Consider the following 14,115-nt stretch of genomic DNA (forward strand, 5'->3'; position numbering starts at 1 on the left):
CAGTGTCCCATTAGCAGAGGGAAAAAATGTACATACCCCTTCACTTCAACTGAATATAGAACAATGAAGCTGGAAAGAACTTTCTTTTAAAGGTGGAAACACTTTTATTAACCAAATGGCACAAGAAGCTTTAGACAGTTTTCCTCAAGAGGGCTGTACTTGCATATTAAAAGGAACAATATGACCAGTTCCTTGGATAATGGGTGACTTGAGGACCAGTCAGGGTCTCTTCCCCCAGGCAGGCCTCTTGAGAACAGAATCTGAAATCCCTGCAAGTCATCACCATCTGCTTACACCCAGCAGAAGCCTAGTAGAAGATATCCCCTAACATGCATGCTTCAGAGTCAGTCCCATTAGTCTTTGCTACTTAACAAATCAAGTGGCATTCTTTTGGTCTGAGTGGGTTTTAGCTTTACACTTGAATAAAAGCTTATGCTGTGAGTTAAAAATGGGGACAGACCCCCTTAACGGTATAGCAGTAAGATGCATCCTCTGCAGCTTGTTCTGTCCCAGTCACTAATGTTCCTTCCTGCCCCTGCAGATACTGCAGGGAGATCAAAAGCAGCTTCCACTGGAAGCTAACTGTAGCTCCCCCACTTCTACAGCATAACCATAGACCTCTAGCTTGGAGGAAGCAAGTCAGCCTACCTAAGAGACCGAGAGAGGGTCACCTCTAAGTAGGAAAAAAAAGTGATAAAGTTATTTAACTTAAGGAGGCGGATATGAGTGATGTTGTGTTGTAGTTCCCCTGGATGTATTGGTAACACTACAGCTGACCCCTTCCAAGCTGGTGCAGCTCTCATTCCCTGGCCAAGTACACTAGTCAGGAGAGTTCACTTCAGCAGAGGCAATCCGAGTACCATTGCCTAGAGCTAGCCCTGCAGTCCCTGCTCTGTATGGGCCTGAGAGCTAGCTCTACCAGAGTCAAGTAGTGGTGGCTTAAATCTTATAAACCTCCCCCCTCTTTTTTTTTTAATGGCAATACAGAGCTTGCACTTTGAAGCACAGATCCATATATGGAGTCAAAGCAATACTGTTCTTGTAACCTTTCTGGTGCTGAAATTACACAGACCAAGCCAAACTGAAGTCGTGAACAGCTTCTGCCTTCACCAGGTACAGGAGATAATGTGCCTCACCTCTCCATGGTTCACTGGGAAACAATTTCTCCTGTTGTGTAACCTACGGGCATAGACACTACTGCTACTGTATGTGTCTGCTCCTGTTTGTTGGAGTAGACACATTTGGATGAGTCAACCTTCAGTATGTTTCATGCCTGGAATGAGACATTCTGCTGAAGACCTGGGCTCTACCTAGGCATGGCAGCTGGGGCTGTGTTCACCCCCCACCTCCCCTATTTCACAGCAAAAGAATCTAGTAATTACACTCTCAAATTCTGTAGCATAAGCTTGCTCTGGTTTGGTGCATGAGAGACTATGCTGCCAGAAGCACTTCTATTTTTTTTGCCAGAATAGCAAGATCTACCTAGTAGGGCTTTGCTAGTACTGCCATACCACTGTAGCTGAAATTAAATGTAGGGAAGGTTTATGACCTCAGATTATTTTGTCTACTACAATCATTAAAATGAAAAAAGACCAAACTTCAGAACCTTGCTTGTTTAGTACTCATGAAATTTTTCATTTGTGACCATTAGAAAGCATTGATTAGTTTAAAAATACAGTTCAAAGTGTTAGCCTAGCTGTGATCAGAGCTATGTGAAAAGGAAGGAATCAGGAGAACTTGCCCTATGCAAGAGCACTCAGCACTATAGGTTTCACCTGGCCCTTGAGCTGCAGATGCCTGAGCACAGCCCCCCCAGCCAGGATGAAAAAATCAAGCCCTCACAAACAGCAAGGATGGATTCTTGCAGTAGTAATTTGCTCTCCAGAAGGCAGGTTAGGAAAGAAAGAACCAGCTGCAAACACCACAACAACAGGCACTTCACCTCCAGCCAGATGTTAAACTGGTGTCTAAAACCAAGTGCAATACTGAACAGAGAACATGCTTCCACTGCATCGTCTGGCTCTGTGCTAGGAGCGAGCTTCTGTTCAGACTGGCAAGTACCTGGAGCAGGCAGCTGCTTGATTCATATCTGAATGGACAGAAGGCTGCAGAAGTGTTGCTTTCTTGGCTCTAGCCAGATTTTAAATCTAAGTTATTTTCAGTATTTTTCAGCAGCCAAATTATCACCCTGAGAACACCTACTCGGCATCCACCCAACCCGATGAGAACCAAAACCTTAAGTTTTCAAGCTGCCTCTCTGGCTGTGCCCAGTAATATTCCTATTTTGCCCTAGCTGAGCAATTCAGCACTGCTGTGCCAACTACAGCCCTGCAGCCTGGATCTTCTGAAGTTCAAGGGATGCAGGAGGCAGGGGTCCACCAGGCTCTCACACGGCTGCAACAGGCAGCAACGTGGGTCTGTCTGGTTTGGGCTTTTATGCAGCAGAGGGCTTCTGGGTTTCAGTCTTTCCTCCCAGCCTATTGTTCCAGGAATGCTTGCTGAAGACAGCCCCTGCCCAGCTCCCAGCCACAACAACCAAGCATAGCTTAAAGTTAAGCACAACTGAAATTTAAGTAAGTAAGTTGCACCTTATCTTGAAAGCCTTTTCCTTGACAGCTCCTTATTTAGCATGCTATCCACTGCAGTTCCTTAAGTATTAAACACTTTTTTGTAGATCCAGTCCTCTGCTGTTATAGCATCTCAGCTTTAGGGTGTGCTGCAGACAAGGATAAAGTGAAGAAAGACTGGGTCTAAGGTAGATATTTTGTTAAGGTACAGGCCACTTGAGGACAGATACTGAGGCACTTTTGGGAAGGGGATAAGCAACACAAGTGAGAGTAATTCTATATGCCCTTTTGTAAGTATATAGCTACTGCCTTTCCTCTGCCAGCTGCAACAGATCCACTGAAGAGAGGTTGCATCACACAGTTCAGGGTAATTAGACCCTGCAGTTCAGGATTATTTTAATATACTTGAAGATGGGGGGGGGGGGAACCCTTTCATTTTCTAATTCACACCTAAAATAGAGCAAGCAGCCTGGCACTCAAGTCTGTAAGACTGCTGTCATCTAAGGTTACCCACCCTTCAGTGTCTTCCACAGGGCCTGTCCCAGCTCTGACCACAGGATTCCAAATTCAGTAGAATTCAAGTCCATAACTGACCTTTTTTAGCTAATGGAGTGTTCCCAGAGGAAAGAGACACATACAATAAATTTTCTAAATGTGTGGTCAGTGGGATGGGGGAGAAGAGGGTACAAATTCTGGCTGACTTGTCAAATCTATAAGACCCCAAAATGAGAAGAATATAAAGAAAAGACCAAGCAACCAAAACACAGGGTGCAGCTGATGCTCCATTAAATGTAGCAACACACCAGATAATCAAGGCTTTTGCCCCACCATGAAAATGCTTAACAAAACAAAATCATTTCTTTTCCTTACTACTGCTGCCACCTTCTTCTCACTGCTGTGGGTAGAAGATGAGACTTTTTATTTAATGCCCCACTGGGCTCCTTGTGCCAACAAGCTAGGGACTTGTTCCCTAGCTGGTGTGGATTTATTTTCTCGTCTGTCCTGTACCCGACTCCCACACTACTACTAGAACAACCATATACAGAGAAGAGCTAAATAACACCAGCCCTACCCCCAGTTTGTACACAAGTTATCCAGAGTGTCCACAAAATCCATCTCTGCTTCAGAGCGCATGTGGGTACTTCTGTGTAACCTGCTGCATGGCTACAGATGGGGGACGTGCCAAACGTAGGTGCATCATCTTCAGTAAGAGGAGGACATACAGCACGTTAAGAACGGCCCTTCTCCCACAGAGAACATGCCCAGAGAGGAAACAGAAGCCATCAGCAAAGGAGCAGGAGAGGGGCAGGCCTACCCCGACTTACAGGGCAGTAAAGCAGCCCTTGCCACATAGAACAACCAGGTCCCCTCACAGGCTGTGTCACTTGTTGATAAACACTGTTGCGACACATGAAATGAAGCAAAACTGTAAACATTCGTGCACATCCATGACAAAAGGAGCATAAAGACACCTCTCCACGCACGGGAAGCTCCCACAAGGGGCCAGGAGAGGGAACTGTGGTGGTGGGAAGGCAGACACCGGCGAGTCCATGGCGTGAGGAGGTCCCAGTGACCTGTTCTGGGTGCACAGCACAGCAATGAGAGTAACAGCAGGGCACCAGGAAATGGCAAAAAAAGTCAATTCCATTTTGCAACATGGTAAAGGGCTTCTTTTTCTGTTAAGGCCAAACTGCTACCTTTTGTACATGGAAAAAGGGCAATCAATGATCAACAGTAAAGTTCAGAACTCCAGAGCACCTGAGTTCAGTCCACAACAGCAGTACATATGCGACAATCCTTCCTCTTAATATTCAACACACAGAGTTCAAAATCCAAGAAGTGTTCTAGAAAATCCACTCATAAAAGCTTAAAACAAAAAAAAATCCCTCAGAATCTGCCAGGTTCTTACTGACTTCCCAGCATCCCGCGATACAGGTGGGATAGGAAAATGTAGCGAGAATATCCTAAAACAGAATGTGCTAAAATCACTTCATTCTCAGATCACTTAAGAAACAGGCTCATTAGGAGACAGACTCTAGATAAGGTTATTTAGAAGTAAAGTACCTTGTCTTTGTGCTTTATGAAGGGTAAGCTTCCTGTAAGCTCACATTTTGATTTTTACATTATCCAGAGTTTCCTTTCACCTATCTCCATCTGGTCTAAGCCACAGTGCCAGCACGAACCCTCAGAGATGTGTCAGTAGCTTTGCCTGGAAAGCCTAAGGTCTTGCCCACAGAGCTGCAGTACGGACACCGACAGACACTGAAATGCACGCTGAAAGATCCATTTGCAGTTGGATCTGACGTTAACTAACGTGTATGGCAATACTTAAAAGCTTTCTCTCCACACACATTTGAAGTGTTGTGACAGCAGGGAGAGGGATTTACTTTTTGCCAAAGTAACCTTCTCGTCATTTCTGAATCTGTAAATTTAGCTAATTACAGATTCAGAGTCGCAAAAGAAATCGCACTGAACAACACTCCCGGCCAAGTCAGGAACAGACAAATAGAGGAGATGTTTAATGCTGTTTTGCTCAGTTACTAGAATCCATTGCTTTATGTATCTGGGATTTTGTCACAGCCAAGACCAAGTTAGGACTAAATACACTCTGTGCTTAACCTGGGAAAGACGATACAGACTGCAGCATGATACAGGACAGCATAGCATTTATCCTTTGAATTGCACAGGAGGCGTTGGCCTCACTTCCATGTAGTTTTGCTTTATCTTTGCTGAATATACCCTGGTATCAGAGTACTGATCAGAACAGCACCGTGTCCAGCATGGATTTTGCACCTCTGGTACCTCAAGGGTGGCAGTAAAGTGGGCCAGGCAGGAGCGGAGCAAATGGATTCTCAAACCAGCAAATAGCAGTGTCCCTCCCACCCTCCTGGGCAGCTGAAGCGAAGCCCCGTCCTGCACCTCTCCCCCAGGAACACCAGGATGCTCAGAAATAATACAGCTATAGAGAGGCAGCATCTTTACGGGATGGGGCTCCAGTAAATGTTAGGGGCCAAAACTGGTGTAAGCAAAGAGGTAAGAATAAGCACGCTCCCACTGGGGCTTAGGAGGAACCTGTGAGGTTACGAGGAGCAGTGCTGTACCTGAGAGGAAGCTGAGACAAAAGGGAGACCAGCCTCTCGCTACAGGACTCAGGTTGACTAATATTTGTTAGGGAGGGCTCGGGGGCACAACGGGGAGTGACAAGACAGCACAGCTGCAATAGCGCTCAGTCTGGGAAGCCAAAAACTCCAGGGGTTGGCAGCAGCTGGCTCTCCCCTTCCCCTGGGGACTCTCTGTTCCAGTTCCTAGAGTACAAGCACCCCTTTCTTCAGCACCTGCACTTAGTTCTTAAATTTGCAGAATTTTTTTATTTTTTTTTTTTAAAAATACCCCTGTACTTTAATCACGAAAAACCAGTCCCCGCCCCAATTCTACTAAAAACATGATTGTCCATAGCTGGAGGCTTATTGAACGACCTCACCCCATCACCATTAAGTTACTCAAATGTCCAATTAAACAGCAGGCAGCTCAACCTTTAGGTAACACAACTACAAAAATCGGATCGTGCTCTCTTCTCTCTCCCCCCTCCTCCTCCTCCTCAAGAGAGCTCCGTTACTTTTTTCTAAGCGCCAGCGCTACTCCGACTGCTACAGCTAATATAGCTACCGCAGCAGCCCCACCATACAGCAATATAGATTTCCCTTCTGGCAATAAGATAGGCTTCTCCTCTGCAGCGGAGGATTTCTCTTCTATTTCTTCCAAATGGCCCTCTTTCCCCACTTTTTTTTCCCCTGGAAGGAGTATTTTCTCAGGTTCTGGTGCAGCCTTTTCTTCTGATGGGGCTAGCTTTGGGACAGGTTTACTTATTATGGGGATTTCAGGTTCAACAAGCTCTTCAGCCACTTTTCCCTTTTCCTCCTGTTTTGCCCGCAGAAGTGCAGAGGGATGTGCTTTTTCAACAGCAGCAATTTCAGCTTGAGGTTTTACTTCCTGTAAAGAAGCAGGGGTTTCTGGAAACGCTGCCTGCATGGTCTCTGCAGTGACAGCTGACACCACTGCTTCCTCAATCCCCTCCGGTATCTCTTCCTTCTCCACGTGAACAATATCTGAGTTGGAAGAGTTGTTCTCACTCCTTTCTTCACCCCCTCCGTTGCTGTCCAGGCTTTTGACTTCTTCAGGATCCATGGCCACTTGCTGCCAGGACTCGGGTCCCAGGGAGACTGGCAGGCTCTCTGTGTGCCAGCTCTGACTCGCTGACAGGGAGACGGGCAGGCTCTCCGACTGCCACGACGTGGTCACCGTGGGGGACTCCGGGGGGCTCACCTGTCCCGAGTTGTCACTGGTCAGGATGTAGATGTCATTACTGTCCTCTGCAATGAGCCCAGGGTACTCTTCCTCTTCAGATTCCAAAGTAAAGACCGTCCCCTACGAACAAAAAGGAGGACACAACACGTGAGTGGTGGCTTCAGCACTACCTCCCCTGTACGGGAAGGAACAGGACACCTGGAAACTTAGTGGGGCTGGAAGAAAGATGAGAGGGCCTCTGCAGGAGCAGCAGTTGTCTGACCTACATTTTAGAAGGGATTACAGAACCCAACTGGCATGTCCAGAGAATGGAACCACTTACAAGAGTTTTGCTGGGACCTCCTCCTCTCCCTGACACTACTGCATCATCGTACATCACCAAGACTTACCATGTGGGCATTATTAACCAGAGAAGAAGATACCAAAATCTGAAACCAAACTGAAACAAAACAAAGAAAAAGAAAGCAAACACAAGTACATGAGCCCAGCTGAATACCACTCCCTTCTCCATTTTGTGCAAGTGCTCTGTATTGCTTGTCCATTTTCATTTAACAGTGTTTCTCTTACATTAATTTTATCACATTTCCAGTGCTATCTGAAGCCTGTATTTCTACGTTGTACCAACAAGCAGGAATCTACAGTAATTCTAATATTTTACTACAAACAAATTTAGCTGTTCTTAAATGAGTTCACTTTCCAAGACTGTCATCATAACTTTGGCTACACAAATTAAGTTAAAACAAACAACTGAGCACAGACATCCAAAGGTGCTGACAGGGTTTACTTTTTTTATTTAGCTAGGAAAAATCTGTAGGCATCCTAAAAATTTGACAGTGGGCTCCAGTTAGAGAAACTGCAAGTGTAAAATACTGATTCCCTCCTTACAGAAAGGACAGCATTGTTGATCCTAGTCATGCATGGACTGCTAAGTATGTAACACAGAAGAGATTTGCTTCAAGGGGAAAGAGGAAAAAAAAATTAAGCGCGTAAGAAGAACCTAGGATGGGTGTGATACCAAGAACGTAAAAACAAGAGATAAGGGCAGCCAGGAACCCCAAAGTTTGCTATGCCATGTAACAGAAGTCTGTGAAACCGTTAACAAAGATTCAATTACCTTCTTGCTTCTAAAAATTATTAGAACATTTTATCAGGTACTGCAGTGCTGGAAGTCCCTTCCGTGCAAGTTCCTCATTCAATTATCAAGCTTTCCTGTACAGTCCCACCATAATGTGACGAAAAAAATTTTAAAATCCATTCATTCTCTTTCTCCCTGCTCCCTTCCACACGCAATAGTTCTCCTACAGCACTGCAAGCAGTTGTCCCCCTCTTTTTTAAACCCTTCCTGACACCTGTGAATTTGGGGGTTGGTTCTGCTCCAGTCTCCTAACAACGGTTTCCCATTCCAAGACACCTCCTCAGTTGTTCCACAACTTTTTATGGATCCACACAGTGGTCTGTGTCAGGAACTGATCCAAGTTAAAAACAAACACATTCTTTATTTTGCAGAGTTGTTTTTAACCCCGATCAGTGTCCAGCCTGGCCCACTGAGACGCCCCAGTGTGCGAGCGTGACTAGGGGTGGAGCAGGGCCAGCAGCTGCACCTGCTCACACTGATGCCAAAGGAGCCGAATCGATACCAGTGCCCTGCTTAGAAAGCAGAAGGAAAATGCATTTCAGCTTTGGAAACTCCCAATTATCACTTAGTCCCTAATATGCCAGGAGTCCATGGCCTGCAAGTGAATGGTTTCTAACTCAGAGCAGGCATACTTGCAGAGCTCGTAGCACCTGGGCCAGCAGCAAGGCACTTTTCCCTCAGGGAAGCACAAGAGGCCCTGGACTCTCCACAGACACAGGTGGACTCTCCAAGGACACCAGACACACTACAATTCCTCGCTTCCCTAGAAGGGGGAAGGATCTCCACACACACCAAAAAAACCCACCAAAAAGCAAGTTGGCAGGCACAGGAGAGACAGCACAAACATTGCTGGTGGTTGGCAGTAGGTGCAGTGGGAGCAAATGAAGCAGGAGTAGAGCCCCAGCAAAAGCACTAACTGGCACTTGAGAGCTGTGCAACTTAAGGCAGTAACACTTTAACCTCTCATGGTGGAAATTATTACTGTACCAATAAACTTAGTGTAAGGGGGTCAGTGGAGCCTAAGCTGAGTATGGGAGTGAGGTTTCTCTACCCACTCCCCCCAAACACCTTGCCATTTTGGAAAACTTGATGGACCCATTCCTGGACACTTCTGGACAATGGTGGAGGCTATAGTACAGGACACCACTGGGAACATCAAGATTTCGTAATGTATTTTGGCAGGGGTAGGATCTAAATCTCCTCAGCCCATGGAGTTCTGGAATATGTTTGTGCATGAATAAAGGAATCTCACAGAACACTTCAAAAGGAACTTTTCTTCAAAAATGCCTTTAGATTGCTTGGATGTGGGAAGCATCATCTGGCTCAGTAACACATTCAGAAACTCTAAACAGAAACGGTACACGGAATTCCTCAGGGGAAGGTTATAAAAGCGATCAAGCCATTCACTAAGCACCTACGGATCTCCACAAAGTCTTGATTCAGAAGGAAATAAAAATTAATAAAGCATTAAATTTGTGAAAATGTTCAGACACCACACACAGGCCAACAAATCCAAAGAAGTTCTGCTCTGCAAGCAGTGACTGACAATTCAAGACTCCAGTACCCTCTTGAAAGTCATGTTTCACTAGAAGAATGACATTTTTGTCAAACGCAGCTCAGGCCATTAAAACAAAATGGAGCTCTACAACCTAGAAGGAAGCAACCAGCATTGCAAAGTAAGGGCAATGAAAAAGAAGAGCAAAGAAGCTTAAGTAAAGGCAGAGGTTACCAGATCGAAAGAGAGCAAATACTGAGCAGCGTGGGCCAGGGCTGCTGCTGCACAGCATGTGAGGACAGGACTCCACATGCAGCACCGACCTGTCCTGTTCCAGCAGACACTGGAGAGCAGCACAGCAGGGAGTCAGTCACTGTGGTTAGCTTCCACTCTGTGCTGAGAATGGAGACGCAGCCCGCTGCCCAGACACTCTGAGATTGCACATTCACTCCTTTGATCATCAGGATTTTCTCTCGATGTTGATTAAGTAGGAAATAGTCTCACTCTAATATAAGCTACTAACAGACACTTGTGATCACAGCAAATTTTTTATTTCCACAGGCAACACAGACTCAGAACAGCAGTTAAACAATGAAATAACTAGGGGTAAAACCTGCAATCTCATGAACCTCTACCCTTCCACAAATTGGAATGAATTTATTTCCTGTCCACAGTACAGCACAACAAACCAGACTACGTCTGTGATCTGACGCTAACATAAAGAACAGGGACGCACACACAACTGATAACAGCTCTTAACATACCACTGTTAGTGCACCCATGCTGCTGTGACTGGTTCAACATGAAGCATATAAAAAAATTATTCCAAAACAACTTCTACAGTTCTACGGGCTTGTGAACTCTGGCGATTGTAGCAAACTCCTTTTCAGCAATAAACTAAAAAAATCACCAACTAGGGCCATATTCAGACTGCCTGAATTCCCCTGAAGTCGTATACTGTACAGTGGCAAAAGCCAAGCACCTTTGAGCAGTGACTCAGCAGTCCACAGTAGGGAGGAGAGAGCTACCTATAGGCAATGGAGACAATCGGGTACAGAGACTGTGGTGAAATTTAAGCCATCCGGATACTCCTCAATACGTATTCCTCCAGCCTCTGCTTCTGCTCTATTCCTGATCCACCACTCTAACTCTTCCCTTTCCTCTCATAAGGAAAATCAAAGTTGTTCTCTAGAGGGAACCCACAAATGATTTGACCGTGATAAAAATGAACAAGTAATATGGACAAAGTACCATCACAGCTACTATGCGGACCACTAGGTGCCCAGGCCCATCAAAATATCTTAGCTCAGTATGATGTAATGCTAGATCCTCAGCAGGTTAACAAACAGATGGGGAGGCAACATTGACATACGAGGATCAGGCATTAGTTATTCTAGTTATTCCCACATATCAGGGCATTTTTTAAAGGCCACGTGCTTTGCTGAGCACTTTGACTGGAGTTATGCTTCTCACAAAATACAGATAAGATCTGGGCATATGCTGAGGGGTATGGGCAGGATAAACTGCATTGGAGAGGGTAAGGAAATGAAGGGATGGTAATACAGGGAACATGGGCAATCCTCAATATTTCAAAAACTCCATTAATATGTACGTGTACCAACACTACACACCCACCCTGCCTTCAGCAGAAGGGAGGGCCTAAAAGGCTCAAGCATTTTATTGTTCCTTTTCTCACACTGTACAGACTGGATTGACCTCAAAAGAGTTATCAGTCGCTGGCTCCCTATAAATCAGAGCCTTATAAAGCCTGGCTGATTCCTTTCTGTCTTTACAGACAATTTAACTTCCGTGTCAGTGCCTCGCGGACAAAACTCTCCAAGCTTGAAGAGACCAGATCACCCGAGGTTGGGAAACCTGGGGGAAAGCTAACACAATGAGTGTCAATGGGTAGTTTCACTACTTTTTCATTAAAAGCTTATGAAGTTTTAGTTGAAAAGCCAGACAGTAATAGGCATTATTTAGGATACATGATTAATATTTCTTGAGCTGAATTAAGAGTTAATTCAGAAAGTCAAGAGGATAAAGCTAGGATTTTGTGCTGATTCAGTTGAGGTTTGCACTTTTTTGTTGGTTTTTTTTGGTGTTTTGTTTTTGTTTTCTTTTCTTTTAAAGCAGCTGTAATAAGAATTGAATGACATTTAGGACAATTCCCTTGATCATCTACAGAAATGACCCAGAAGCAAAGCACCCACAGATTAATTCAGGACAGGATGGAACATGAGGAAGGATTTTTAATAACCTGAGGCCTTATATAAGCCCTACACTTTAGATTTAACTGTAAGTAAGAAATGTATGTAAGTGTTTCTTTATCTGCTTTGTTCATTGTAAACGGATAGTCTACTGCTCCAGACCAGAGAAATCGGAGTTCATCTTTTTCAAATTTGGGAGACTTGCAAATTTGTTTTCCTCATCCAGCATACTTACAGAACCACGTCAGGTATGTCTAGAGAAGCAAGAGCAAGTCCCTCATCACAGCACCCTCCACTCCTGATCCCAATCACTGCCACTTGAGGAAAGAGTTGGCACAAGTTATGAGGAGGAGGAGGAGAACTGGACAGTTCCCTTCTTGGCTAGAACACAAGGATGGTCCACAGCATGTGAGGCAGTCTTGAGGAGAAGATCAGTTTAATTCTGTCAAGGTGTCATTTGCGGACCTAAAAAAGGAGCTACAGAAGTCAATCACTGTCCTCAACCTATAGGGTTTGCCTTGTAGAAATTTTCCCCAAGACTTCTACAAGTGACAGAAAGCACTTTTAACAAATGTGCTAGACTAGCCCTCAGGATAGGTTATAGCTGTTATGCTACAGGGTGAGCTACACTAGACAACTGTAAACTGGTAACAAAATAATGAAAAAAATATCTGAAAGTTCCTCCAATAAGCAGAACCCATCAGTTTGGATTCAGCACACTACCAATCTTTAGCATATAGTATGAAATTGCTACTTAAAAACACCTGTCAAGTTTCAATTATGATTTAAAGACAGTAAACATAAAAAAAAAAAAAATCAAGACTTGGAAACTGACTCTCATGATGACTATACTATTTTTCATTGTTTTCTAATAAGTCTGTTATTAAGTATATATAAACAAGCTGACTTACTAACTATAGTAGTTATTTTTGCTAAAAGCAAAAACTTTTAACTACACACAAGGAAAAAAACCATCCTTATTTACCAGAATAATAATTCAAATCAAAATTCTGAGTGTCTCAAAGATAAAAGTAACTTTTTTTTCTAGAAAAATAATAGGAGTAGTAGTACACATTGCATCTATAATGGAGAAGTTATTAGATAATGAACAGAAAGAGATCTCCATTAAGGTGTCCAACAGAGCACTTACTGCACCTTAAGAGAAGACTTTGAAAGCTCTGCCGTGTAAGCTCAGAAGACCAGACACATGCAAAATAACTGTGTCTTAACTGCTGTGGAAGCTGTGTGTATTCTTCTAGGGTTTGGTTTTAACTGTTCTTAAAAGCTCGACTGGTCTCTCTGGCTCAGTTCTTAAAGAAGTATAAAGAGGCAGCTAACAGTTAACTGTGTTCTCACAACGAATGATGTGGACAGGCAACTCGTACAAAACTCATCTCTGAAGGCACAGAAAAGCTCCCTGAAAAACTACACAGCCCGGCAAGCCACCCATATTCCTCAGATCTTGATTTCATCCAGCACAGGCAAAAATTCTGTATATGGGCCAGAGAGGAGTGGCATCTTGCAGGAAAAAAAAAAAAAAAAATCTATGTTCCCTGAACTTTTTTTTTTCCCTTGAAACTAAACAGACCCACATAAAGGTCCCAAGAAAAAAAGAGTGCCTTGAGGTGTAGGAGGAAATGCTGGCAGAATGCAAGTGTCCCGGGAGAGCAATCTTTACTATGCTAAAAAATTCAAAACACTCAACACAGGAAGTTTCTTAGGGGCGAGTACTGACTATACTTTAGCATAACCTATCACTGAGAGAAATTACTTTCCTCGCACCGACAGTGTCACAGCGACAATAGGAGTACTAGGAACCCATCAAATGCATTTGTGCTTAAAACGTAGTGTCTGAAAAAGAAAAGGCAAGGAGTGATGAACTGGTCTGTGTCCAGGGATCCCAAGAGATCTCCCTCTGGAGAAACAAGCAAACTTCCCACAATAACAAATTTCCCCAGAGCTGGGAATGTGCTTGTATGATTTCTAGCTGCAATAGAGGAGCAGCCGTGTGCTGGTGAAGTGCTGCCTGTGCTGAGGGCTGAGCAGGCAAAGGCTGTGCCCACAGATGGCTGCTGGGGTCAGCTTCACTCCCACTCGTGCCGACCAGGCTGCAATTCCATCTGCTCTGTGTCTCCATCCACAGCCCCGCTATGCCATGCCTCTTCAGACCCTTGCTGAAGTCAGACCTGACAGCGTTACCCTGCTAATCCTTCAGAGAAATGGATTATAAAAGGGGCAGCTGACAACACCCAGATCTAGAACAATACATTAAAAAAAAGTAACAAAAAGCCCTCAGGCATTTAGTGTAGTATTCATCTTTGTGAAACTGTCAAGATGGGTGCAGCCAAGAAAAACAGAGCAGAGTCCACAAATAGGATTGTACTTTTTATTACGGGGGGGGGG

At 44.4% G+C, this 14,115-nt stretch overlaps 1 protein-coding gene across 2 annotated transcripts in view; it reads right to left on the reverse strand.

The window, feature by feature from the left end:
- Nucleotides 1-1,365: 1,365 nt before the first annotated feature.
- Nucleotides 1,366-14,115, reverse strand: part of BCL2L13 (BCL2-like 13 (apoptosis facilitator)) — a 43,336-nt gene continuing 30,586 nt past the window's right edge. The window contains exon 7 of one of the 2 annotated variants that reach the window (XM_010566153.1): nucleotides 1,366-6,992. In XM_010566153.1, coding sequence (XP_010564455.1) covers nucleotides 6,180-6,992 — 813 coding nt within the window. In that variant the 3' untranslated portion in view covers nucleotides 1,366-6,179. The other variant, XM_010566154.1, reaches the window with a different exon arrangement.

Source organism: Haliaeetus leucocephalus, unplaced genomic scaffold (assembly GCF_000737465.1).
Source record: "Haliaeetus leucocephalus isolate CR32 unplaced genomic scaffold, Haliaeetus_leucocephalus-4.0 Scaffold206, whole genome shotgun sequence".
In the NCBI taxonomy this organism is placed as follows: domain Eukaryota; kingdom Metazoa; phylum Chordata; class Aves; order Accipitriformes; family Accipitridae; genus Haliaeetus; species Haliaeetus leucocephalus.